Consider the following 26,448-nt stretch of genomic DNA (forward strand, 5'->3'; position numbering starts at 1 on the left):
TTGAATTCCCGCGTCTCGCCAGAAGATGGTGCTTGCAGCTGAATCATCCATCCATTAATTTTACAACATGCTCATCCACGGTGTATACAACGTACAGCACAGGAAAAAAAATAAATTGTAAATTGATTTATTAAATTGTTTAACTATGGTTATACATCATTTCCGTGACAGAGTCCAAGATAAATCCTTTAATCTTACTACTGAAACTGCCCGTTTCAAATGATTATTAAACAGCAAGCAAGCAATGCAAAAGTGTCAGTCCTTCCGGTGCACTCAGTGTCCGAATTCACTCACTCGTTTTCATTCACTCCTTCTAGTGAACTGAATGAGTGACTAATGTAGGAATAGTGAATGAGGGTATAGGGGGGCGATTTCGGATACAGCCAATGTCTATTGGCATGCAATAATTGTGCCAGCTGCTCTACACTGCAGCGTGAGTATCTAATTAGCAAGAGGTGCATCGCATATTTGATTTTCGCCGTGCTGTTATAAGCTGGGTGTGTTTTCTACTGAAGTGGTGTAGGATCGAGCTCGTTGTGAAAGGAGTCCCTGCGTGTTTGTGCAGGTGGGATGGCGCTGACAGTGGGGTCGCTTAAAAAAGCTGTTTTTACAGCTCGGAGTGGGAGTGCTCACAACAGCTTGCAATTTCATACTGTTGTGTAGCCGCAGCCATTTCCTGTGTGCCTCAGCACCAATGGGAAGCAAATTTCCTAAAAGAGTCTGATGCTGCGTCTTTTTCAAGCTGACATACAGACCGTGTGATACTACTGGATGTGCTCGCTACCTGCACCCCAGTAATGGTTATGATTACTGATTACTAATGGATGGTACTTGTGTTTACTGTGGAAACATGACCATCTCAGTGTTAAGGTTGAGATGCCAGTATCTGTAAAGGTCTGGAGTGCCTGCGTATATTCCCCAATCTAGGTTTTCTTCTGGGCCAGCTCAGAAGGAGTGTACTTTGGTCGTATTTTGGATTTTTGGTAAGGAACACCCCGCCGAGTCGCTGATCCGTCTCGTATGGTACCAGTCGTCACTTTCGGGGGCTCATCTGGTCTCCCAAAGTGATCCCCAATTCGTCAGTCAGTTCTGACGCTACGTCAAACGAGACTGACTGAAGGGAAACTGTAGATTTGTAAAGTATATTTGAGTAACATGAATATTTACTGTGGATATAAACCCAACACACATTTAAATTTTCTGAGTGAGGTAAAAAAAATTACAACTAAATATGTAATACAAATAATAATAAAATATGCACAGTGATAAATTGTATCATTGGAAATGTCCCATTCCACATTAAAATTCATCAATATATACAGTTTTGAAAGCTCATAAAAATTCTATATATATATATATATATATATATATATATATATATATATATATATATATATATATATATATGAATATATGTGGCCAATACATTATAAATACACTTTGTATACATTTTTTATATATTATTCATGTATTTTAAATAATCAACAAGTGTATTTTTTATTAATAAAAACATGTGGGCAATACATTATAAATACGCCTTGTATACATTTGTTATATATTATTATTGTATTTTAAATATTCAGTAAGTTTATTTTTTATGTATAATTAGTATATTTAAAGGTTTATGAAATATGTTTCAATTGTATTATAAGTGGTTACAAAATACATTTTTGGAAATGCTGAGATAGTATGTTAAAAGCATGTTTTAGTTCATCGTCATGGTGTCTCAAAATAGCACAGTTGAGTACACTTAGATGATCTTAAGTTTATCTTAAGGAGTACTTAAGAATAACTTTTAGTATATTAAGTACAAAATCAGTGCCCGAAAAAAGAGCACTTTAAGTACATTAGGGAAGTGCACTAAGTGTACTTAAATTGTATTTTAGCACACTTTTTTCACACTTTGTATATTCTTTTAATATATTATTGTTATACTTTAAATTAGTCATAAATATATTTATAAATGTTCAAAAGTAGGGTTCAAGTGTATTTCTAGTTGTAACTAAATATATTTTTTTAAATACAGATATAGTATGTTAAAAGCACATTTTAGTTCAATTTCATGGTGTCTCAAAATAGCACAGTTGAGTACACTTAGATGGTATTAAGTTTATCTTAACATATACTTAATACTATTTTTTAGTACAATAAGTACACAATTAGTGTGCGAAAATAGAGCACTTTTAGTACATTACTGAAAAGTGTACTAAGCATACTTAAATAAAGTGTATTTTAGTGCACTTTTTTTTTTTTTACCTGGGAAGATGTCCTCTGTGATGTATGGGACAGCAGAAACATAGAGGAAACATGCTGTTGAAAGCTGATATAGATCTGTTAACTTTAATCTTGTGTCAAGATGGTTTTGAAGATGACAATCCTCTGGGATCTGGTAAAAAAAAAAAAAAAAAAAAAAAAAACATAACATTCTTGCAGCAGCATGATTTTAGGTTTTCTGGACAAGATTTAGTTTTTGCCACTCTGGTAAAAGACCTTCGAGTCCTTGAGGAAAATGGTGCTGTATTAGCTGAAGGAAAGCTACATAAAGGTACATTGTGTGCCATAGCTGGAGATAATGTTGGATCACATTGCACTGCTGGCTTTGTTGAAAATTTCAGTAAAAGTACCAACTACTGCAGATTTTGTGAGATTGACCACCAAAGACTTCACTCAACACAACTAACAAAGGCAATAACAAGATCTGTGAAGTCTTATGAGCAGAACTTAATGATTTTGATGCTGGTGGATCTGAAAGTTGGTGTCCAACTTTTAATAACCTGAAATACTTGCACATTTGCCAGAATTTGAAGGTGTTGTGTCATTCTGTTTTGTATATTGATCTTGTGAATCAGGAGATTCAGTGAACTGAACTTAATGGTCACATTAACCAGCACAAGTGTCATGGGAATGATGCAACTTTTGACGTGTGGGAAAACTCCTGGTGTGGGAAAAATCAAGTGGACATGCAGTTCAGAACTGATGTTTGCTCAGGATGCTACTTTTTTAGTACAGGAAAAGATTGCCTGTCAAACTGAAAATGAGTTATTGGAGTTATTACGTCTACTAACAGAAATGGCAGAACTTACTGGTGCACCTTCAGTTGAAGTTGGTGAGATTGCATACTTTGTGTCAGTTTTAATAGATGAGTATAATGACATGAGCAAGCAGATGTTTCAGCACATTGCTATCAGTGAATTGTGTTAATGCCCATGCTATGCAGTTTCTAGTCTTTATTATGTATTAATTTGAATAGTTTTGTATTTTTGATATCCCCATCTTGGGCCCTTCTTACACTAGTGAACCTGTGTGCTCCCTTTAAGAGTAATTTTCTAGTTCCCTGGTAATAGGGTGGCATAGTCCACTACATTGCAATCGTATTATTTCCCCATACCACAGAGCTGCATTGTTGAATGCAAACAAATCTACACTTTGAAACAAAGTTGCCTAAAGCAGTTTTCCACATACTTTATGGTTTACAAAATGTTTGGACGAAATTCCCAGTTCTGTTTTTGAAAAATTTCCTCATACTGATTGTTGTACTCAGTCAGATACAATAATGTCTGTACCATGAAATTATTGTTTTGAAAGTGATCCAGTGATGACCCATTAGAAATAGTTCTTGGTGTTAGATATAATAGTAAACCAAAAAAAAAAAAAAAAAAAAATACAAAATCACACCTATGTCCACGTTCCAGTTCAAGAGACATTTGTGTACACCCCCATTTTGGATAAGCTAAGATTTATGCTTCACAATACAAATATTTGTAAGCATTTTGAATCAGGGTTTGACTTCAGTCTTGACGTATACACAGATTTTAGTGTTGGAAGTTACTGCAAAGCCCACCCATTGTTTTCAAAATTTGCGGTTAAAGGAGACTCCTCACTGAACACTTTAGCATGTATGTTGCAATTACTCTTTTGATATAATGCATAATATACTGAAGGGTGTTGCCCAAACACACCCTTACTTTTTCGTTACCTTGTGGTATTTCTCCAGGAAATCCAAACTGGAATTTGTTGCTTATCTTACTGCAGATTATTACATTGTCCTTTAACCTGTCATTACGTTATGCCTGTGTTTATTTGAAGCATTTTATCAGTGAGCGTTATCAGCTTTTCCAAGCGGTGTTCCTTCACAAGAGGTTGATACTGAAGTATCATTTTATGGTGCATTATCCTTCATGCATGAGAAAAACAGCACCCCTATCGCACTTCTGGACCATAAGATTTGAAGCGAAACACAAACTGTTTAAAACCATGATTTAGCCAATGTTTTACAAATAGCAATGAAGATTTGATGAAGTGCCAGTTATAGTAAAATCTTTTTTATGATTGAAAAACTTGTCACAGAGTTATTCAATGAGCATTATTATGTATTCAGAGTGGTTGATGGAAATAAATTTGGATTCGATTGATAATGTTGATAATCTTAAGAATGATAAACTCTATTATATTCAAAATGCATGTGGACCAAAAGTGGATATGCATGCTGTGCCTTTCTATTGTTTTTTCTTTTAATACATTTTTAAACATTGTCCTAGTTTACATAAGTTAAAAACCTTGAAATGTTTTCCCCACATCAAAATGCTTTGCTATGTAAAGTACAGTGCTTTGCATTGGTTTATTTATGAAACTTATTAGCTCAGGTCCTACAAGAATTAAATCCCTAATTGTTTAATTATGGTGTATGACTTTAACTGTGCATATTGTGCATATATAAAGTATGCAAATAGTTATTGATACTTAAGAAATAAATGTTTAACTCGTGTTTCAGTGTTACTTTATTAACCAACCTGAAAACTTTAAGATTTTAGATCGATAGTGTTACCAGTAAAGAGGTTCTAAAAACTTCATACATACACTTAATTCTATCACAGATAACATCTTGGTTAAACGTCTGCAAGTGTCTAATCATTTCATTTTCATTGTAAGTTTTTCATTTTCATTGTATGTTTTAATGTCTATATTTTAAATGTTCGACCCCAGTACCCTTAGCCCACTTCAGGGTCATAACACGTGTGCACCATATTGTAGTGAGTAACCTTATTGGCGTTTCGAATAGCCCACCATAATTTGTAGTCTGAGCCTGTATATAATTCCTGTATATAAAACCTCCCACATACCAAGAGAAAAAATAAAGCTGTATCCCCTCCACACAGCAACAGCAAAACAAGATCATCAGCACCAAATCCATAAATACTTAAATTAAGTGTAATGTTTTCCTGACAATCACCTCTCAGATAACATGCATGCATAGATTTAGGCTTTACAAAGTAATATCCCTTACTTCCCAACAACAGAGTTCAATCAAACATCATTTCAAATAGGTGTCTTAAAAAGGCAGAATGCTCTGTTTTATAAAACTTTCTATTTTGAGTAGAGCTATTCTTTTCTCTATGTCAAGCATCCATTAGCCATAAAAAATATGAATGTTTCTTCAAACACTTTCTTAAATTGCAACACTGTTGGGGATTTTGTCAGGGGACAGATACCAATAAGGCAATGTTAATTCTTCATTCCGGCTCTTGATGGTGTTGGTCACCTCTTCTAGTTTGTGTTGGAAAGCCTTAATGGCATCCTCCGCTGGTTGCTCTGTGAAGTACATATCTGGATACTTGCCTAAAAACAGCTGGGGGAAAAAGTTTACTTAATTTTATCAAAATAATTGAACCAATTTCAGCTTGATTTTATAAGTTGTACAAGATTCAACTTTGTTTCAACTGTTTTAAAGATGCAAAATACTGAATCTATGACTTGTACAGCCAATTTGATTTTATTAAATTTTTAATTGTATAAGGGTACCAACTTGTTGTAGTAAACTGACATTAGTGTAAGAAGAGTATATTTAATTATAAAACCCTTTATAATCTATAATAGCATTAAACATTTCATATTTAGGCAAATTTAAGATACGCTCTTGGTGAATTTTCATGTTATAACGTAAGCTTCATTAATGACACCTTGTGTTTAATAAAAAAAAGACTTATTAATGAGGAACATGTCTATTCTTAAATATGATTTGTGAAGTGGCGAATAATATGTAAAAATTATGAAATTGCCAAATTTATTTTAGACCATATTTTTCCATGTACTGATAAACAGTGGTTGCAGACTTATCAAATAATAAATAAAATAAAATGATAAGACACAACCAGAAAGATTAAGTCAGTGCATTTCATAATAACAGTGTTATGAGATTGATGTCACCAGTAGGTGGCAGTAAGTCACTGTCTTTTTCACTGAATCATTTATTCAACTGATTCGTTCAAACAGCTTATTCATGTATGAAGCAAGTGACTCATGAATGGGTCATTAAATCAGTGACTTACTTGAATTGTTCAATTCATGAACTATAGATGTGTGGCTCAACTAGGACTTTGTTCGGAACTATTTTTGTTGATGAAATGGAGCATGATCAGACAGCAGTGTTCCTCATATGCAAGTCGTGTAATATTAACTTTCGTATAAACTCAAAAATGTATAAAACCATTGCATAAATTCAATTTCACTTTTGCAATCTCCCTTTATACTAATTAAAAAGCTGTCACCTGTCTTAGTTCATCGCAATTTCAGAAACTTGCATTTTCATTGACAAAGCCCTTTACACTGTATACTTGATCTATTTTTACCTCGTTTCTACACTTTGCTATAATGAATGTCAAAACTGCAGTCTGCTTTCATGATGTGTGCTGTGAGGAGCAGGACAAACACCGATAGAGAAGCATTTCTGTTGACTGCAGGTATGGCCAATCAGAAAATACAGGATTGTTCAGCTAACCATGGACAGAAATACCCTGCTACAATTTTAGTCTATATTGTGCTACATGTATATGCAGAACTGGGATCACTTTCATAGTCTTTTGAATGGATAAAATGTAGAAATCACTTTAATTTCCGAATAAACCCAACCAGTTGGAAGTGAAACGGAAACGTGTGAGTCGCCACACTAGACTACTGCCCTGCTCTCTACAATTTTAAGCAAAAAGTATGTGCAAATCAGACATCAAACCTCATTGTCCTGTGTCTGACTGAGGGCCCAAACTGTTCCCAAAACCTTGCTGGAGCATTCACGGTCAGGCAGACTGTCCATGATATACTTCATTTCCACTTGTCCCTTCTGTTGGGGAGGTGGCTTGCGCATGGTGGACGGACTGTTAGGGATCCAGCCGTACCAGTCAAACTAGTTACAGACGAAATGTTTACACACAGATATTACCCTAAAGGTGTTATCCAGAATTGTGCCTAGGAATTTGTAACACTCTTGTCAATGATATGACAGTGAGTAACTTCACCTGTCCAAAGTTGACAGCAGCATGTTGTGCTGAAGCTGTGAAAATCACGACTGTCAGGTACTCGACTAATTGCTTACGAGAGTTCAGAGACCTTGGAAACTCTGTAAACAGTGGCAGTACACATTTAAAGGTGACTTAATACACACAAAGATTACAAAAAATCATCCATGCTTGCACAGACAAACATACACTGACATGTTGATAAATTGAAACTGTACTCACTGTCAGAATTATTCATCCCAAAGCAGGCAACGTCCTTAACAAACTCTTGAATCTCCACATCTTGCTGAACTGCCTTATCACTGTCGTAGTAGATCTTGACCACAGCAAAAACAAAGCTACAGAAAGATAGAAAGAAAAAGAAACTCTGGATGGCAAATATTTTCACACAAGGACACATATGTGACCCTGGACCACAAAACCAGTCTTAAGTCGCTGGGGTATATTTGTAGCAATAGCCAAAAATACATTGTATGGGTCAAAATTATTGATTTTTCTTTTATGTCAAAAATCATTAGGAAATTAAGTAAAGATCATGTTACATTAAGATTTTTTGTAAAATTCCTACTGTAAACCTATCAAAATGTAACTTTTAATTAGTAATATGCATTGTTAAGAACTTAATTTGGACAACTTTAAAGGTGATTTTCTCAGTATTTTGATTTTTTTGCACCCTCAGATTCCAGATTTTCAAATAGATGCATCTCGACCAAATATTGTCCTATCATAACATACCATACATCAATAGAAAGCTTATTTATTGTTCTTTCATATGATGTATACATCTCAGTTTAGCTAAATTTAACCTTATGACTGGTTTTGTGGTCCAGGGTCACATATGTGGACTAATTTGTACATTTGCATCTGAACTGTTGCTAACACCTACCAGTGTATTGCCTCCCAGATCTTCATGCCATCGTCTCTATAATAGTAATTGGGCACATCTTCCATTCCTCGAGCTTTTATGTCCTCAGGAAGGCACAGGGACTTGAAGGTTAAAGTCTTCATGGCATTTTCCATCAGTATCCACATCCCAGTTCCACTGATGCTACCAACCTTTGGATTCCATGAATACAGTTAGTCTATAAAAGCTATTTCATTTACTTAGGCTACTCAAATGATGATCTATGTACACCAGCTAAAATAAGAGCATTTCTGCAAAAAGACAGAATATTGCAAGCCAGAAAGTCAGGTACTGACTGAGTTGTGTCATGATTTGAAGATTTGTTAACACCTTGTACATCTTTTAACCTATTATCACAAATAGAAATGATGGCTCACCAATTATCAGATACATATAGAATTGTTTTGAATCCTAACAAGATGTTTGTAAATGTAAATGTAAATCTACCTTAGTGAAGATCCCCTCTTCACCGATGAGCTTTTCACGGGCCTTTGTGTTGATTGCAATTGTGAAACGAAGATGCGGCATCAGTAACTGTAAAAAGCATATGATGAGCATAAAAATGTATTACAAAAGCATAACCTGAAACAGCAGAAGTGGATTCTATGTCATGCTCTGGAGTTTTCTGGTTATCAGAACCAGCAACCCTATATTGATAAATTGATGTACTTGAAGAAACATCGTCCTGTTTAGCACTGAATCTAAACACCATGACTGTGGTACAGGTACCTTGTAAACAGGATGGACTGCGGACAGCTGTCTGTATACAGCTATTTCAAAAACCTCTGATATCAGATGTGTCCTGAGGAGGTGTGTGACCAGCTGGTGTACATTGAAGTCTGACGATTTCACCCACATCTTGGCCAGCATCCAGTCATATTCATTATCGCTTGGGAGAAAGATTGGGCTCATTTCCCCTGGGGTTTGACTCAGCTGATTCAGATATAATGAAGGAAAGCAGGACAGTTTATTCCTTTAATCAGTAAATTCACTGCAAAATGACTTTCATTTTTAGTTCATTCTTTAATTTGTTAAAGAAGTTAAAGTTTGGGGGGTCTGATTGTTTTTTTCTACTTTTTAGAAATGGTGTCTTCTATATACCCCGTTAAAATGTAATCATGTCCCATATCTCAAAAATGCTGCAGTAAAAAGGTTTCATATGAGTTTTGCATATAATATGGGACGTCCTGAATAAGAACTGATCATTGTTTTTTTCTACTTTTTAGAAATGGGGTCTATATACCCCGTTAAAATGTAATAATGTCCCATATCTCAAAAATGCTGCAGTAAAAAGGTTTCATATGAGTTTTGCATATAATATGGGACGTCCTGAATAAGAACTGATCATTGTTTTTTTCTACTTTTTAGAAATGGGGTCTATATACCCCGTTAAAATGTAATAATGTCCCATATCTCAAAAATGCTGCAGTAAAAAGGTTTCATATGAGTTTTGCATATATGGGCCGTCCTGAATAAGAACTGATCATTGTTTTTTTTTCTACTTATTAGACTATAAAGTCTAATAATGTCCCATTTCTCAGAAAAGAACCGTCAAGTACACCAATAAATAAAACGGATATTAAAGCAGAAATGCAAATAAATAAGTAAAAATTCACGAGCATTTTGTAGTATTATCTCTCAGTCCTGGGCGTCTAAATGAAAAGCGCTCTGCAAGCGCGTTCTCTCTGTGTTGTTCCTGAAACTACCGTAATCACTGTAATATGCGCGCACATTTAAAATCAATCGCGGCTGGCTTGACCGTGTTTTTCTGAACCGCGGCTGGCTTTACCGCAGTGATTATTTGCATGAGACGCTGCTTTAAAAAAAATTATAAAAAATACGGGACAAAACCCGTCCCGTATTGATTCAAAACGGGACGCGCAATTTCATTCTCAAATACGGGACGATTCCGTATTTTAAGGGACGGGTGGCAACCCTACCTGAATGGCGATTGGCAACATTTGGTCCGATTCATTCTTGTACAGTAGGCAGATGGGTGCAGTCAAAAAGCGCTGGCTGTTGGATGCTGGCACTTCCTTCAGTATTTCATAATCCACTATGTAGATGTTTCCTGCCTGTAAATGTGTTCACAGGTGTAGTTTATTAGATTTTTTATATAGACTCAAATATGTGATGGAGGTCACAATTCAAGCAAGTCTTGGATTTGATAACTGAGCAGCAAGTGATTTCCGTCTCAATGTTTCTGACCTGTAATTCATCTTGCAGTGTGTGACCTCTCTTCAGACAGCCCTTGACCATCTCATTTGTAACTGGAAACTTGTCTGGAAGGTTTATGCACTTCCTGATCATGACAGGATTGCATCCGTTCAAAAACTGATAGCCAAACATGTAATCCTTATTCCAGTTGTCCATCACATTCTCTATCCAGATTTCAAAGAGCAACCGTCAAGGTTTCCGCACAACAGTTTTTGGATATACAGTTTTTTGATTAAAATTACATTTCTAATGCAGCACAAATTCACTTGAAAGGGAATGTCTCAGGTTATGCCTGTGATCATGATTTCTGAAAAAAAGAAAGTGTATCACGAGGACTCGACTACAGCGTGGTAAGATCCAAGTGCGAGCTTTATTACAGATCGTAGTCAAGACAGGGAGGGTTGAACACCAGCAAACAGTAATATCCAGGGCAAGACAAAAGCGTAATCCAGTAAACACAGGCAGAGTCCAAAACCAGAGAGAGCAGTCCAAAACGTAACAAATAAACGAGGCAATGGAACTATGGCAAGAAAACAGAACACAACAATGGCAAAACTATGACAATAAACCAAACCGTGAAAATAACGAAAACAGGGCAAGAAAATCAGAGAAAACGCTTAGTAGAGTCTGCGCAGCAAAACAATACTTTCGCAAGGGCCTACTTGGTTAGGCCTTGCTTATATGGCCACCAAACAGGAAGTTACCAATGAGGCAGCAGAGGGAGCAGCAACAGTCAGTTCATGGGTAAGGGCTCCCTCTGCTGGCTTGGCATTACAGAAAGACACTATTTGGAACATGGTTGCCAGGTTTTCACAACAAAACCCACTCAATTGCTACTCAAAAGTAGCCCAATTGCGTCTCGAGATAATGTAGGAATTGTATAAAATTAGCATTCCAGATGATAAATATTATGTTATTGGGGGTCGCTTCAACCAGTGGACATGGACAAACAGCCTGCAGCAACAGTGTTAAAGTAGCCCAATTCCACAGAAAACCGCAGACGCAACACTGACCAATGGCGAGACGGGACGTCATAGACATATCTGTAACAAACAATGTTATCTTCTAAGTAGTCCAAAACAAATCAATCATATGCATGCAGCAAACATGGTAGGCCAACACTTCATCTCGTTCCCTTTTCAGGGAATAATTATTTGTCATAACCTGAGACCTTCCCTTTCAAGGGAACTTGGGGTGTGTAAAAAGTTACAACAAAAAATATGGGAACAAACATTCTTGAGAGAGGAAGGAATTATACAAACCTAGTGGAGTGTTCTTGGTATCGTAATGCACAAGTATCTTTTCATAATCTATAATGTTTTTCCAGGACTCAAAGAAACCGTCGACTTTGTCAATAACTAATTCCTCAATCCTGAAATGGTATGCATACAGCATAATTAGAAGCATGAATACTGTTTGCATGGTACTACATTTGTGCTGAATTTCATTCTGGAAAATTGAATAATTCTGTAACAAATCAACAAGATCTGTGGAAAATCAAGAAATCAACAGTCCCTCAAACTTACACTTTCACAAAATTCCAATTAAAGTCTGATTCCTTTTTTTCGTCAAACTGAACTTCTTTAGGAAGTTCATCCATTTTGCCATCTATGCACATAGGGAAGCCTGGACTCCACTCCCTCCATCTTCATTAAGAAAAATAACAACATTTACAACATGTTTTTTTTACTTATAGCCCACCTTAAATTGGAGAGCTAATTATAAGTAAGACATCTGTCAGTTGCCTTGCTTTTTTTTTTTTTTTTTTTTTTTTTTTTTTACAAAACATATCAATTGCAAAGAATCAAACAATCAATAAATTCTTTAAGAAGAGCTCTAATAAGTGTCAGCATTCCCATAAGGCATTTTCTGCTTTTCCAGAGTGATTAGTCACATAGTATTTAAAGCTCATTGACTGGTTAAAACGGAAAAAGAAAAAAAAAAACATCCAGAACAAAGTGTCCACGAAGCACAGATCAAGGTCAGCATCCAGTGCAAGAACTGTACTTCCATTGAGTTGCTAATAGAAATCATCATTGTCTAAACCCAACACATTGCGTTTTACCTCAACTAGGGCTGGGCGATATGACCTAAAAATAAAATCCCCGATTTTTTCACAAAAAAATCTGATTCACGATTTAAATAGATTTTTCCCCGCTACTTCTTTTAACATGTAAAGAAACTCCAGCTTTTCCACAATATATATGGGCACCATATATTTTGCAATATACATTGCAACTGCATAAGTGATCGCTTTCCACCAGGCCCCATTCTTATCATACCAGACACAGTAAATGTTTGTAAGACAAATAAATATGAGATGGGAGGAAAATATATATTGCCATGCTTTTCTCTTGCACTTATATCGTATAAAAAATATACAGTTTTGAACACAGAAATATTAAATGATTTAAAAAACTGAAACGATCTGCCAGCAGGTGGTGGTACTGATTTAATTACTGAATCATTTCATTCATTTGATTCGTTTGAACGGATGGTTCATTCAAGAATAAAGCAAGTGACTCTTTATGAATGGGAAATTGAATCATTTCACATTTCACTTGAGTTCATTCATAAACGAAACACCGCTGTGTTTGAGTGGAGATGCGCAGCGGCTCAGCTGTGACTTGTTTCAGATTACTTTTGATGACGAAATAGAACAAAATCAGGCAATAGTGTTATAGTCAGACAATGTTAGTCCCATAATAATAACTTCTTGTTTATTTAACTGTTGTAATAAATCAATATCTTGTTTACAAACTCCCTTAAAAATGATTAAAAGCTGTCACTCATCTTAGGTAAGTGAAATTGTATGTACTGTAATGTAACAGGCTAACTTGCTAGCAAGCAGCTAATCATGTCCCCTTAGTGACTCGCGTTATTTTACCAGAACACGTTGTTTTCCGTTCTGAATACATATATATATTTTTATTTAAAAAATTGCGATACCTCGATTTAATAAAAAAATTAATCGTCTTAAAACGTAAATTCGAATTAATCGAAAAAATCGAAAGAATCGCCCAGCCCTTACCTCAACTAATGGTCTGAGTTTAGGGCATGGCAACTAATAAGTAATTATCAGGGTATAGAACAATGGCATTAACAATTGGAAATTTCTTTTTAGACATTAACCAAATTGTGGAACAAAATGTAAAGGCTTGCCACAAGCCACAATTTTGGTATTTGCTGGAGTTGCTGAGAAGGTTCTTCTTGACAGGCAGGCTTGGCTGTATCTACATGACTCTTACTGCTGAGCTCCAATCGGACTAAAAGGGCAGGATCAGCAATTAAAGATGCAGGGGCTTGAGACCTACAATAAAAATTCAATATTCAAACCTGAAATTTAGCTGTCTAGATTCCAGTTCTTTTTTTCTGTGCTTTTTGGTGTCATCCTGAGGCAATCGAGCTAAATGAACACACAAAGAAATACTTACAGTAGTACACATGTTACACACAGAAAGGACAGAATTTAAGATGTGCTTTAATCACAATTGAATTTGAAAATAATAATATTAATGCTTTATTAAAAACGGGATAATGAACAAAATAAGTCTGCACATACCAGTGCCTTCTCGGATAGTCACTTCCACGTCGTCCACTAACCAGCAGTAACAGGGGAACTCAAAGCAGTCTCCAGCGGGTGTTTGCACTTTGATATGCTTACAAAACCATGGTCGATTGACAATATGTGTCTCCTTTTGAAGTTTCACTTTGACAATATCTGCGAGGCTTTTCTTCACGTTGACTTCGACAGAGATCTCCTTTAATGACAAATTCATTAGACATTCATGTTGTATTTGTTGTAAAACGAACAAAAAAATAATAATACTCCGCAGGCTTTGGTGAAGAGGGACTAATCCTAATTGTGCCAGCCTGCTTATCTGCACAGGATAACCAAGTTTTATCATTTAATCTAATTTTACCGCACACTGCAAGCCGTGATGATAGGCTCAAGCATGGCGGCCATCACTTCCTGATGGATCAAGAAAAACAATGCGTGATGCATGATACAATGCATGAGCACATATATTTAAGGCCACATTTACACTGCATGGTTCAAGTGACCCAACTCCGATTTCTTCCTCCCACGTGGCAAAAAATGGATTCTGATATTCTGAGACTGATTTCAAGCCTCATTCATATGTGGAAAAAATTGGATATGAATTGGATATCACTGATCCTTGAAACATGGGACAAAACATGTCCAGCAGTTGTAGCTGCTATTATGTTTACAAATGAAAATATTTTAAATTGTAAATGTTATGATGGATTTATAAAATAATGCATTTAACACAATTATCATCTACAATTTAATTTCAAAATCAAAGCTAGTTCGCTGAAGAAGGTGTTTGCATGGCCCCAGTATCCAGCAGCAATGGGACACACACTTCAATTAACATGACAATACATGATTTAAAGGATAACTATTGCCAAAATGCAACCTGGGCTGTTTATTTTTTTTTTTACTGTAAATGAGACAAACATATATCTAAAAGCATAATTATGACAAACGAGCCGTTTTTGAGATTGACCATGATTTTGTTTTGAACAACTCACTTTCACTGTTTGAGTTTCCGCTCACAGCCGTCTTGCCAGTCAAGAAGTGTCCATCTCCGAATGCGAATGAATGGACTCCTTAGGACTAAATATTAGGCTTATATGAGGCTCTTTTTACAACTAGAAGGTTAATATTGTTTTTCAGTTGCGACAAACCAACAAATTAGCCGTGCATTTATATGGAAATATGCTTTAGGAGCTATCCATCTTTACTCTCCTCGCATTCAGAGATCGACACTTCTTGACTGGGAAGACGGCCGCAAGCGGAAACTTAAACAGTGAAAGTGAGTTGTTCAAAAACTTTCTTTTTAGTAAACTCTGTGTACACAAACAATGTTCTCAATGCTGGAGTTCATGTGTAGAGACCCAGGCGATACTTCGAGCAAAGTTTCATGGTGTGTCGAGCCTTCTTAGTGTTGTAAAAATATCGATTTTGATGCGCTCAAATTTATGACCCTAGTTCTCCCATTCACCGGCCATTGACCACAAAACGAATCACGGTCCAGGTTGCATTTTGGCAATAGTTATCCTTTAAATGGCACCAGAAGACCTGAAGTAACATTGTGGATGATTGCTGGTGAGGACTGATTGGTGCGGGTTTGTGGTCGATTTGGGGCTGAACAGCAGAAGCTGGCAAAATTATTTTGTTTTCCACAATTATGACATGTCTGGCTGTCACACTGCCGTGGATATGAGCCAGGAAGGACTTGGAGGAAACTGGAGTAGCAAATAAATGGATATTTATTGAAAACAAAGTGAAACACAGAACAAAAACAAACCAGGAGAAACAAGCAAAGTAACATTAATCACAGACAAGGGGAGTGACGAACTGAGGACATTACATACTGTACACTGAAACAGGGGAGTGGCAACATAACAAGAAAACAAGGGGAAGTACAAACATGGGCATGACTAAACCAACTTAACCTAAACCAAAAGGGGGAGACAACGGAACAAACCAAATATACTAGAAACACGGGGAAAACACTAGGAAAACATGACAGGTAATTTCTGACGTTGACGTCTACTCTATTGTTGTAAGAGTTGCATCACTGAGTCGGGAACATTCTCAGACGCCTCTGAACCCCTGTCAGGTGACTGTTCGACCGCTAGGGTTGTGTCCACAATATTTTGTTTGACCTGTGAGTGTAGCTGCACATTCAGAAGCACTTTCCACTTGAAAAGCTATTGCCTCAGATAGAGTCAGGTCATCAGGGTGTAATGGCAGTGTTTCTCTAATTTTGTTGTTATCAGTGTGCTCAATGAGCTGATCGCAGATCACCTTATCGCGCAGCTCCTTGAATTTGCATGAGTTCGCCTCTCAAATGAACCACATACTTGTTACAAACTCTGCCTGTGTCCTTTCGTCTGTTCACCTCCGGAGGTCGCCCATTCATCACACTGACTGTCACTCACTATTTTGGACTTCATTTCCCATCTGTCTTTGTTTCTCTTTGCCCTTTCACCCTCAGCCAATCACCTGCCACATAAATGAATCCATTGAATCCCTGCTGAGTATTGAGTTTGCCTTGCAGCCAAACGAAGCAGTCCCTTGTTTTCTAGCCTTGTTTCCGTGTTTCTATGTTTTCCCGTGTGGTTACCGATCTTCCGCCTGGCCTTTGGATTACTCTTTTTCTCGCCCTGTTGGATTAGGTTCGCCAGTGTTTTTGACCCTCGCTGAACACATTTTTTTAAACATGAGTATCTGTAGTGTTACTTGAGCAAAGGATGTGTGTAGCTTTGCCATTCATGGTGTAGTGTGTGAAATCCTGTAAATGGTAATAACAATAACTTTTTAAAAAATCAAGTTCTTACCTTTTCAAAAGGTGATAACAAAGAGTTATTCACCGGGGTTTTTTTACTGCTGTGATGCTTTGAGTCCACCAGCGTCAGGTAAATACTGTTCGTTGTCTCAGCACACATCTGTCTATCAGTATATACAGTCACCTTGTAGGTTGCCATTGTGCCTGCATGGAAGGATGTACAATCTCTGGATCCTTAGTTTCACTTCTAAGAAGATGTATATTAAGTTTATTTGCTCCACCTCCTTTGACATAATATCCATGTGGTCAACCAATGAAAAATGGGCTAATACCTGAATATGGCACCTCATCAAGTTTTTGAATTTAGAGATTATATTATATAATATTAGGTATAAAAGTAGTGGTATTCTTTATGGATTATCCCCCTTTCACTGATAAGTTTTTCCAATTACATTTGCTATTTAAAATTTGCATCCTTAAATGTGGAGAGTAATTGAACATGGACATATGATCAAAATACTTTCTTACAATGAACATTATAATGTTTGTAAAAAGTATTTTTAATTTTATCCTATAATTATTAAATGTTGCAAATCTATTAACTCAGTTCAGTTCAAATGAAACAACCACAAATAATAAAATTTGCATCTCTGTCTTGATGCTGTAATGGCAATACTATTTATTAATATATTTATTTATTTATTTTTATTCTCATTTTCATGTGTTTTGATTGTTGCAAGAATGACTGACACTGTGGGATAAGTTTTGACGAAACTGAAAATATTTCAATTGTATTTCTACATAACTAGACTTGCAAGAAAAACTCTGAGGTATTGGGCATCATAGTGAGTAAAAAAAGAAAAAGAATTTGGATATTTGCAAACAGCAATTATGCTTTTGTGTTTAACTGAAAAATGTGATGCCCAGAATGTTTATAGTGAAGGTGAGCCAAGGGTAGTGATTCATGATAAAGCCAGCTTTGATATTTACTGCTGGGACATTCAGCCAGATGCCAGTTAAACTCTGCATTTCCTTTGAAATAATGCATAATATACTGGAGAGTGTTGCCCAGTATGGTTATTTGGATACCTGTCTCTTTTTGAGCATTTGAGTATTATTTTAACTTTGGGTACAATGAGCACAGAAAACCATCAAACAAATGTAAACTTGCAACACGATGGAAATTCCATTGATATTAATTTTAATCAGACACTCTGACAATGTTTGGAGCGAAACACGCCCTCACTTTTTTTTTTTTTTACCTTGTGCCTCCAGGAGCTCCAAACTGGAATTTGTTGCTCATCTTACTGCAGATTATTGCATTGTCTTTTAAAGGAACACTCCACTTTTTTTGGAAATATGCTCATTCTCCAACTCCCCCCGAGTTAATAAGTTGAGTTTTACCGTTTTGAAATCCATTCAGCCGTTCTCCAGTTCTGGCGATATCACTTTTAGCATAGCTTAGCATAGATCATTGAATCCTATGAGACCAATAGCATCGCGTACAAAAATGACCAACGAGTTTCGATAATTGTTCTATTTAAAACATTACTCTTCTGTAGTTATATCATCTACTAATACCAGCGGAAAATGTAAAGCTGTGATTTTCTAGACCGATAAGATTAGGAACTATTCCGCCTGCTTCGGCCACGTTACGGCAGCAAACTTCCTTGACTATTACGCCAGAATGGGAGTGCAGTTCCTAATCTTATCAGCCTAGAAAATAGCAGCTTACTTACTTATGCCTGTTTTTTTTTTTTTTTTTTTAAGCATTTTATCAGTGAGCATGATCCGCTTTTCAAAGTGGTTTACCCTCACAAAAAAATGATGCATTATCCTTCATGAATGATAAAAACAGGATCTCTTTTTCATTTCTGGAGCAAGAGGTTTGAACAAAAAAAGAAACTGTTCAAAAACATGATTTAGCCAATGTTTTACAAATCATAATGCAGATGGACATATACTTTACCAATTGGATACAATGATGGCACTGAATATAGACTTGATTTAGTTAGATGCACTAAGGTATAAGATGAACTGTCAGTTTTTAGTAATATCACAAACATTCTTGTGTTGGGTGAAAATGTTTATTTATGTGGTTGAAAAAACGTACTGTGTTACATTGTTGTTCAATGAGCATTATTAAGTTTTAGAGTGGTTTAGACTGAAATAATTTGTTGGTAATGCAGATAATATTTCAAATTTAGGTATCCAAATGTGGACATGTATGTTGTGCCTTTTTACTGTTTTGATTAGCCATTTTTTTATTGTTGAAAACAGGTTATGTTTGACTTTAACATTGTCTGTCAATTTGATGGACAGGGTCATAAATGTTCGTCATAATCGATTACCTGTCATTTTCATATTTTGACAACACTTTTAATTGTTTTTATTTTTGTGTTACATTCAATTCAATATTCTCATTTTTATGAGCCAATATCGCTTATTAAATCCCAATCGATTTTTGGATTTATGCTTTTTCAGTTGATGAATGAACAGTAGGCTACGCCTACAAAGTGGACCTCCCACCCAGTAAAGTTCAGGGTTTTTTACTTTTGATATGTATAATTTTCAGATTTTTAGATTCTGTCTATTTCATTAGGAAATTCGAGCAATAAATAACGTTTTGGCGCTCTTTAATGTGGTGTGATAGATTGCTGACTTTTTTTAAAACTTTTTTTTTTTGTCTTGTTTCCAGCCAAAATATCTAAAAATTCTTAAATCAAGAAGGACTTTCTAGACAAGTAAAAATTATTTTCTTGTTTTCAGAAAAAAAAACAAGTAATTTTTTGCTTAGAACAACCTCCCCCTCCTAGAGGTGAGAGCGTAGATTGGTCACCCCACTCCCCAATCACCTTCCCCAAGGACTGCTTCCACCCTCTGAACACTGCAGACTTTGAGTCATCATCCTCTTCCTGCCGGTCGAATGACACAATATCCATCTCGGCCTCAGAGAAAGGAGATTGGGCGGGATCGAAACGTGACTGCCCAGACAGCAAGGGACCTCCAGAAGGAGCTTGTGAGGGTCATGACTAAAGCTGTCCAGGAGCTTCAGCTTAGCGGAGAAGCTCAGCAATGTCTTGTAAAAGATCAAAAGGGGAATGTCTTCGGTTACTATGGCTGGCGGCAGTGGTCTTCACCCTAAACAAGCTATGAGCCACGCTGCAATTTGCATATTTCACAACAATTGGCCAGTCAATTCGACAATAGGACTTCAGGAAAAGTTCCCATATCAGAGAAGCTTTCCAAATAACGATAGTAAACAGAGACGTTTATGGTGTTTGACTTTGACAGTGCATGTTGTATATATAAAGTATGCAAAGAGTTACTAATACTTCAGAAATAAATGTTTAAAGGTGCCATAGAATGTAAAACTGTATTTACCTTGGCATAGTTGAATAATGACAGTTCAGTACATGGACATGACATACCATGAGTCTCAAACACCATCGTTTCTTCCTTCTTATATAAATCTAGTGTTTGCAAAAGACCACCGAAAAATAGGTCAATTCCAACATAACGAGACACCCCTCGCTGCAGACTGTAGCGCGGTGAGGTCAGGTACCTACGTCACGTATGTGTTTACCGCGCATGCACAAAGTGACGTATGGTATGTCTATAACATGCATGCGTGCCATACTTACTGGCGTTACTGCGCAATGTGCGCATGTACATGTTCATTAACTTCTGGATGTATGGTGGATTCGAGATTCGGTGGCAGTAAGTCAAAGAACATTAATTTACTTATGTTTAAAAAAAAAAAAATGTGTGTTTGTGTTAACGGCTTTTAGTTGTAAGGATGCTTTGGTCATAATCATAGAGAGTGTCATTGCAAATGTGTGCGATTTCAAACATTTATGACATGTTTTATGATGTGTTAGTATTTGACGTGACAGGGATTCTGCTGGTCTTTAAAGGGTCTTTAAAAGTCTTATTTCGCCTAAAATTAGCCTATACAGATGTCTTAAAATAGAGCAGAAAGACTTATATTAATGAAGTAACGTCATTGATTGATGCCATTGAATGCCAACATGCGTTGCAAAAAAATGTTGTCATCTTTTTCACTAACATTATAACTAACATTATCAAAGATTAATAGATACTGTAACAAATGTATTGTTCATTGTTAGTTCGTGTTAATTAATACATTAACTAATATTAACCATTGGCACCTTATTGTAAAGTGTTACCTCTTAAATTTACCTTCATGTGACTGGCAGAAATCCTGTAAATGTGAGATATAGAAACCTTTACTTGACTGTGAATGTGCTTTTGTTTTGCATGCTACTGTCCTTAGAAAAGCAAATAACAGACAAAGCAAATAACACCCTTTTCCTAACACCATCCTATAATACATTTGAAAATACATTTGAAAATCTTTTCCTTGTATGACTCTTTTGACTTAATTCAAAATGATTTAATATTGTTTAAATATTGTTTGTTCTTTTATGTAAATTAGGCGTTGTGAACTGGAGTGCATTTTCTGCACAATACAGAGAGAAGTTCCGGGTGCCGTATTCACTGACCCAGTGCCTACGGTGCCGTGAAATATTTTAAAGACTGCCCACCTGGGTATGTTGGCAATGGCAGAAGGGGAGTCCTGCGAGGGTTTTATTCCTTCAAAGATTTTGAGGGCTACTGCTCAGTTGATTGTTTTTTCAGTGATGGAGTTAAATTTCAGAACGATTAGATGTAATATTTTTGTTGTCGTTGTTGTTGTTGTTGTTTTCTCTTGATCTCATGTGTCATGTTTATAGTTTTAATTATTATATATAAAAATATAAATGTATATACAATTATATTTTGTTTTGTTCTTTGCGATAAAAAAAAGATCACTGTTATCAGTTTGGTTTTTTGGAGGCACCATGCATAAAATGGGATGTAGACACTGAAAATATACTGCATGCAGTCAATTTAACTTAATACTACTTTATTGGCTTAAATATTCCACAGGCAGAATTGCCAAAGCAACAGAAAAATGTCCATAATTATACTAAATAAACAAGAATCATGACAGAGGAAAGGTTAAAATAAGAAACATATAAGGTGTAGAGTAATGTTACAATATACACAGTGAAATAAAGTGCAACAATGTTAATAGCTTGTATATAATACTACACAAATATTACAGAATAAACTCTGTAATTCCATATAATTTTACCTCAGACATGGTTAAAATCATGGATTTGTGCTGTACTACATATGACTGTTTTTCCCCTTCTTTTTTTCACCTTAGCTTTTTTTAATACTTTTACATTTTACAAGAGTATTATGTTAAGTATGCGCATGCATTTTAATGACGCGTTACGTCACACACGACGCGAAAACACCTTACGTCACCACGCAATGCAAATTACACAGTCATACCATACGTCACACTGCGCATGCGCGGTAAACACATACGTGACGTAGGTACCTGACGTCACCGCGCTACAGTCTGCAGCGAGGAGTACTTGAACATAACACTGACTGTTACGCAATAGCCCCGGGATCGTTAATAGTTACGCCCCCCAACATTTGCATCGCCCAATCATCGGTAACGTCAGTACATCAGTAAAATAAGGCAAGCCCCTGAAGGGACACGGTTAGCTTAATGCTAGCGCTAGCCTGTTACATTGCAATACATAGGATTTCACTTACCACATAAACAGAGAGATGACTGCGCTGATGATGGTGAATGATTTACAGATCCCGAGTATCACTGACAAGCAGCTGAACTTGTGTGGTAAGAAGCACTCCATCTGCATGAGACTAAAATGTCGGCGAATCAAAACGGCAGATTCAACAAACCGCATATTAAAAGCGGCTAGAGCTCCTAATTAAATATATATTTTTATCCGTGTGCAAGCTATAGAGATGAGCAGCTCTGTGAAACAGCCAATCAGAGCAGAGCTCATTAATATTCATTAACCTTCCAAATAAGGCAATAACAGAGCATTTTAATCTAGGGACAAATCCTAAGGTTGTAAATGGACCTGTAAAACCATTTCCTGGAGATTTTTACCCTTTCCTATGCTATATACCTTCTATGTAGACATCAGAGAACAATTTAAAATATTGTATAAATATATTCTATGGCACCTTTAACTTGTTTGACTACAAAAAAAAAAAATGTTTAACTTGAGTCAGTGTGACTTTAACACTTTTGAAAGTGTTCATTTTCCTAGGTCCAGTGTGTTTTAATTTGATTTTGCTGTGTGCTACATAATCTGCCAGTTTTTTTTTTTCATTGCCACACATGAAAACATTTTTTCCATACCTCTGTGTATGTTGACTTTCTAGATGGCATCTGTGGTGAAAGACCACATTCTTTAGCTTATTGAAAGTTCATTGTGGATGTACATTTTTACAAAATGAAAGCTTTGAGGTTTTAGATAATGTTGCCAGTAAAGAGGTTCTAAAAAAGCTATTTAGTTGTGCACAAACATCAATGTCTGCAATGAAGGGTCGTTAACTTATAATTTCACTCATTTTTTCCAAACGACCTTGGGTGGCTCACCTGTACAGGTACTCATAAATCAGGTAACCAGGTATGACTTCATCCATACACTTAATTGTATCACAGATAGCATCTTGGTTAAACCTCTGCAATTTGTCTGATCATTTCGCTTTCTCTTTTAATCTACAAATGCCTTCTTTCATACCACCAACCCCTCTGGCAATTTCATTTAAACAAAACCTCAAATATTTTTCTTCTTCTCAACTCTTCCTTGTTGTATCATCCTCTTGTCCCACACTCACACATTTCTCATAGTTAGATGTTATTTTCTACCCTAGGCAATATCTGTCCTAGTTTTTTCTAGAACAGCATGTCACTGGTTCTTGAGAAGTGGGACAAAACAGGGTGCAATATTCAACCTTGGTTTTCTAGTTTTTATCAAAATGTGCCTTCACTCATTTTGTAATCAACCATTCAAGATGTTTAACATTTCAAAACACATTCTCATGTTAGTAGACAGATTACATTATCACTTGACCAACAATTCCTGAACAAAAATAAAATGTCATATTCAAATATTATCAAAATATGACGGAGTTGATGAAAACCTGAATTGAATACATCCATTACTGTATTAAAAAAATACAACAAACAATGAGTATGTTATCATTTATAAAGCTTTTATCCAATATGCACATTTAAGTCCAATATGTCCACTGTAGGATCTCAAACAATGAGGGTCATGTTCCATATATCACTGAAACACAAATAATCTATTTTCTCTAATCTCAGAAGTCAAGTCAAGTCAAGTCACCTTTATTTATATAGCGCCTTTTACAATACAGATTGTGTCAAAGCAACTGCACAGTATTTAAACAGCACAATAGTGTGTAAGTAACGCATTATTGTAACAATCAATTTTCAGTTAAAGGCAGTTCATCAATGAATTCAGTGATATCATCGTCAGTTCAGTTCAAATAGTATACGATATCGCTGGAAAATGTCCCCAACTAAGCAAGCCAGAGGCGACAGCGGCAAGGAACCAAAACTCCACAGGTGACAGAAATGGAGAAAAAAACCTTGGGAGAAACCAGGCTCAGTCGGGGGACCAGTTCTCCTCTGGCCAGACCAAACAACAGTTTGTACCAATGTCTGATTGTAGAGAACTCATCAGGATCCTGTGGTGTAGCGCCGATGGCCGTCAAGGTTGGCGAGGTCTTTATTGATGATCCGCCTTGGAGCTCATCTGGTTGACATCCACAGCTATTGAAGTCATCTCTAGGTGGTGATCCACGATCTAAGCTGGGTACGGACTGGATCCGGGGGACTGGAGTGACCATCTGATCCGGATACAGGCTGGATCTGGTGGCTACGGTGACCTCGGAATAAGAATGAAACAGACTAATATTAGCGTAGATGCCATTCTTTTTACGATGCAACGAGTGCATCAGGTGTTATGGGAGGTGTTTTCGGTTCCGGTTGACCTAATTAATGCAGCCTAACAATCCTTTAACGGATTTGAATTATAGAAATGTGTTAATGATTTTATGTGTAAGCCAGGTTAAAGAGATGTGTCTTTAATCTAGATTTAAACTGACAGAGTGTGTCTGCCTCCCGAACAGTGTTAGGTAGATTGTTCCAGAGTTTAGGCGCTAGATAAGAAAATGATCTGCCGCCGGCAGTTGATTTTGATATTCTAGGTATTATCAAATTGCCAGAATTTTGAGAACGCAGCGGACGTGAAGGACTATAATACGATAGGAGCTCGTTCAAGTACTGAGGAGCTAAACCATTGAGGGCTTTATAAGTAATTAGCAAGATTTTAAAATCTATACGATGTTTAATAGGGAGCCAATGCAGTGCTGACAGAACCGGGCTAATATGGTCATACTTTCTGGTTCTAGTAAGAACTCTAGCTGCTGCATTTTGGACCAGCTGGAGTTTGTTTATTAAGCATGCAGAACAACCACCCAATAAAGCATTACAATAATCTATCCTTGAGGTCATGAACGCATGAATTAATGTTTCAGCATTTGACATTGATAGCATAGGTCGTAATTTCGATATATTTTTAAGATGGAAAAATGCGGTTTTGCAGATGCTCGAAATGTGGCTCTCAAAGGAGAGATTGCTCCTTTGAGCAGAAAAGTATGTCTGCTGTGCATCTGCTTTAGTAACAAGGTAACTTATAAAAAAATAAACCAATTAGTTGTTAACTATGTCCATTTACCATTTTATATCCACTGCATCTCAATATTCACATTTAAACATCTTAACAAATTATCAAAATTACAAAAGAACTGCATTATGTTTAGATTTGTTTTATGGTAATAAGTAGGAAGATAATTGTTCCCTCAACCCCCAACTCTGCTAGAAGTGATGACTAAAGAAATCCACAAAAGCAATATATACTGTCAGGTCACATATTCAGTATTTATACATTATTAGAAAAATTAAACACTATTTATTAAAAATATGACTTCACATAGGCCGGTCACCACGTCAGATGGTTACTGTCACGTATCTGGTCTATCCTGTCATTATGAACTCTTGCACCACACATTCTGGACTGCAATCCCCATAAGCCACTGCACCAATCACTGCACACAGCTGCTCCTCGTTTCCCACTGAACTGATTGCTGCATACACCTGTTTATCATTTACCCACATGCATTTAAGCCACTCACACACACAGCCACCTTGCGAAGTCTTATTGTTCCCTATGGTCGTTATTCTAAGCGTTTCTCTCTGTGTTGGATTATCTGTGTATGACTCTGGACTGTGTACCCCGTTGACGATTCCTGCTTCCTGCCATTGCGACCATTGCCTGTCTATTGAACTGTTTCCCGGATTACCTTCGTTGTTCCTGTTTTCTGGTGATTATTCAGGCCTGTTGACGATTCTAAATAAATGCTGCAAATGGATCCGCACATCTCTGACCCTCCTTGTGACAGAAGACTTCGCCACTACAAGGATCCAGCAGCGAGTATGGTGTCATCCGGTTCCAGCACGAACACCACTGTACAGATCATGCGTCTCAAGCAGGATGAGTGGACTATTGAGGAGTATGCTATGGACTTCATCGAATTAGCTAATCAGTCGACTATGGAGGAGCAGTGCCTGATGATTTTCTTTCGGGGAGGACTCTTAGAGCCATTGGCTTCCCTCATGCCAATGTGTGAACCTGGCTGGACTCTGCAATATTATATAGATCTTGCTCTTTTGTTGTGTGGCTCTCCTTTTACTGTGGGAATTGTGGAAGAGAACCATCTTCCCACT

At 36.6% G+C, this 26,448-nt stretch overlaps 1 protein-coding gene across 1 annotated transcript; it reads right to left on the bottom strand.

Moving 5' to 3' along the window:
* Window positions 1-5,446: 5,446 nt before the first annotated feature.
* On the bottom strand, window positions 5,447-19,672 carry LOC141332924 (polyunsaturated fatty acid 5-lipoxygenase-like). The gene is made up of 14 exons (XM_073837885.1): window positions 19,586-19,672; window positions 13,973-14,171; window positions 13,747-13,816; window positions 11,937-12,056; window positions 11,673-11,782; window positions 10,402-10,574; window positions 10,134-10,268; window positions 8,923-9,126; window positions 8,641-8,727; window positions 8,176-8,345; window positions 7,503-7,627; window positions 7,290-7,390; window positions 7,007-7,177; window positions 5,447-5,626 (listed from the first exon to the last, which is right to left on the bottom strand). Exons 1-14 carry the CDS (start codon window positions 19,670-19,672, stop codon window positions 5,447-5,449), a joined length of 1,932 nt encoding a protein of 643 aa, XP_073693986.1.
* Window positions 19,673-26,448: the final 6,776 nt, after the last annotated feature.

Source organism: Garra rufa, chromosome 4 (assembly GCF_049309525.1).
Source record: "Garra rufa chromosome 4, GarRuf1.0, whole genome shotgun sequence".
NCBI classification, from domain to species: Eukaryota; Metazoa; Chordata; class Actinopteri; order Cypriniformes; family Cyprinidae; genus Garra; species Garra rufa.

Bases quoted from the DNA above. Each gene is read 5' to 3' on its own strand.
- LOC141332924 (XM_073837885.1), bottom strand. From the start codon at position 19,672: ATGGATATTGTGTCATTCGACCGGCAGGAAGAGGATGATGACTCAAAG. The intron at 11,783-11,936 runs GTAAGTTTGAGG...ATACCATTTCAG, and splicing joins AATTGGAATTTTGTGAAAGT to GATTGAGGAATTAGTTATTG. The intron at 8,346-8,640 runs GTAGATTTACAT...TGGAATCCAAAG, and splicing joins AAGAGGGGATCTTCACTAAG to GTTGGTAGCATCAGTGGAAC.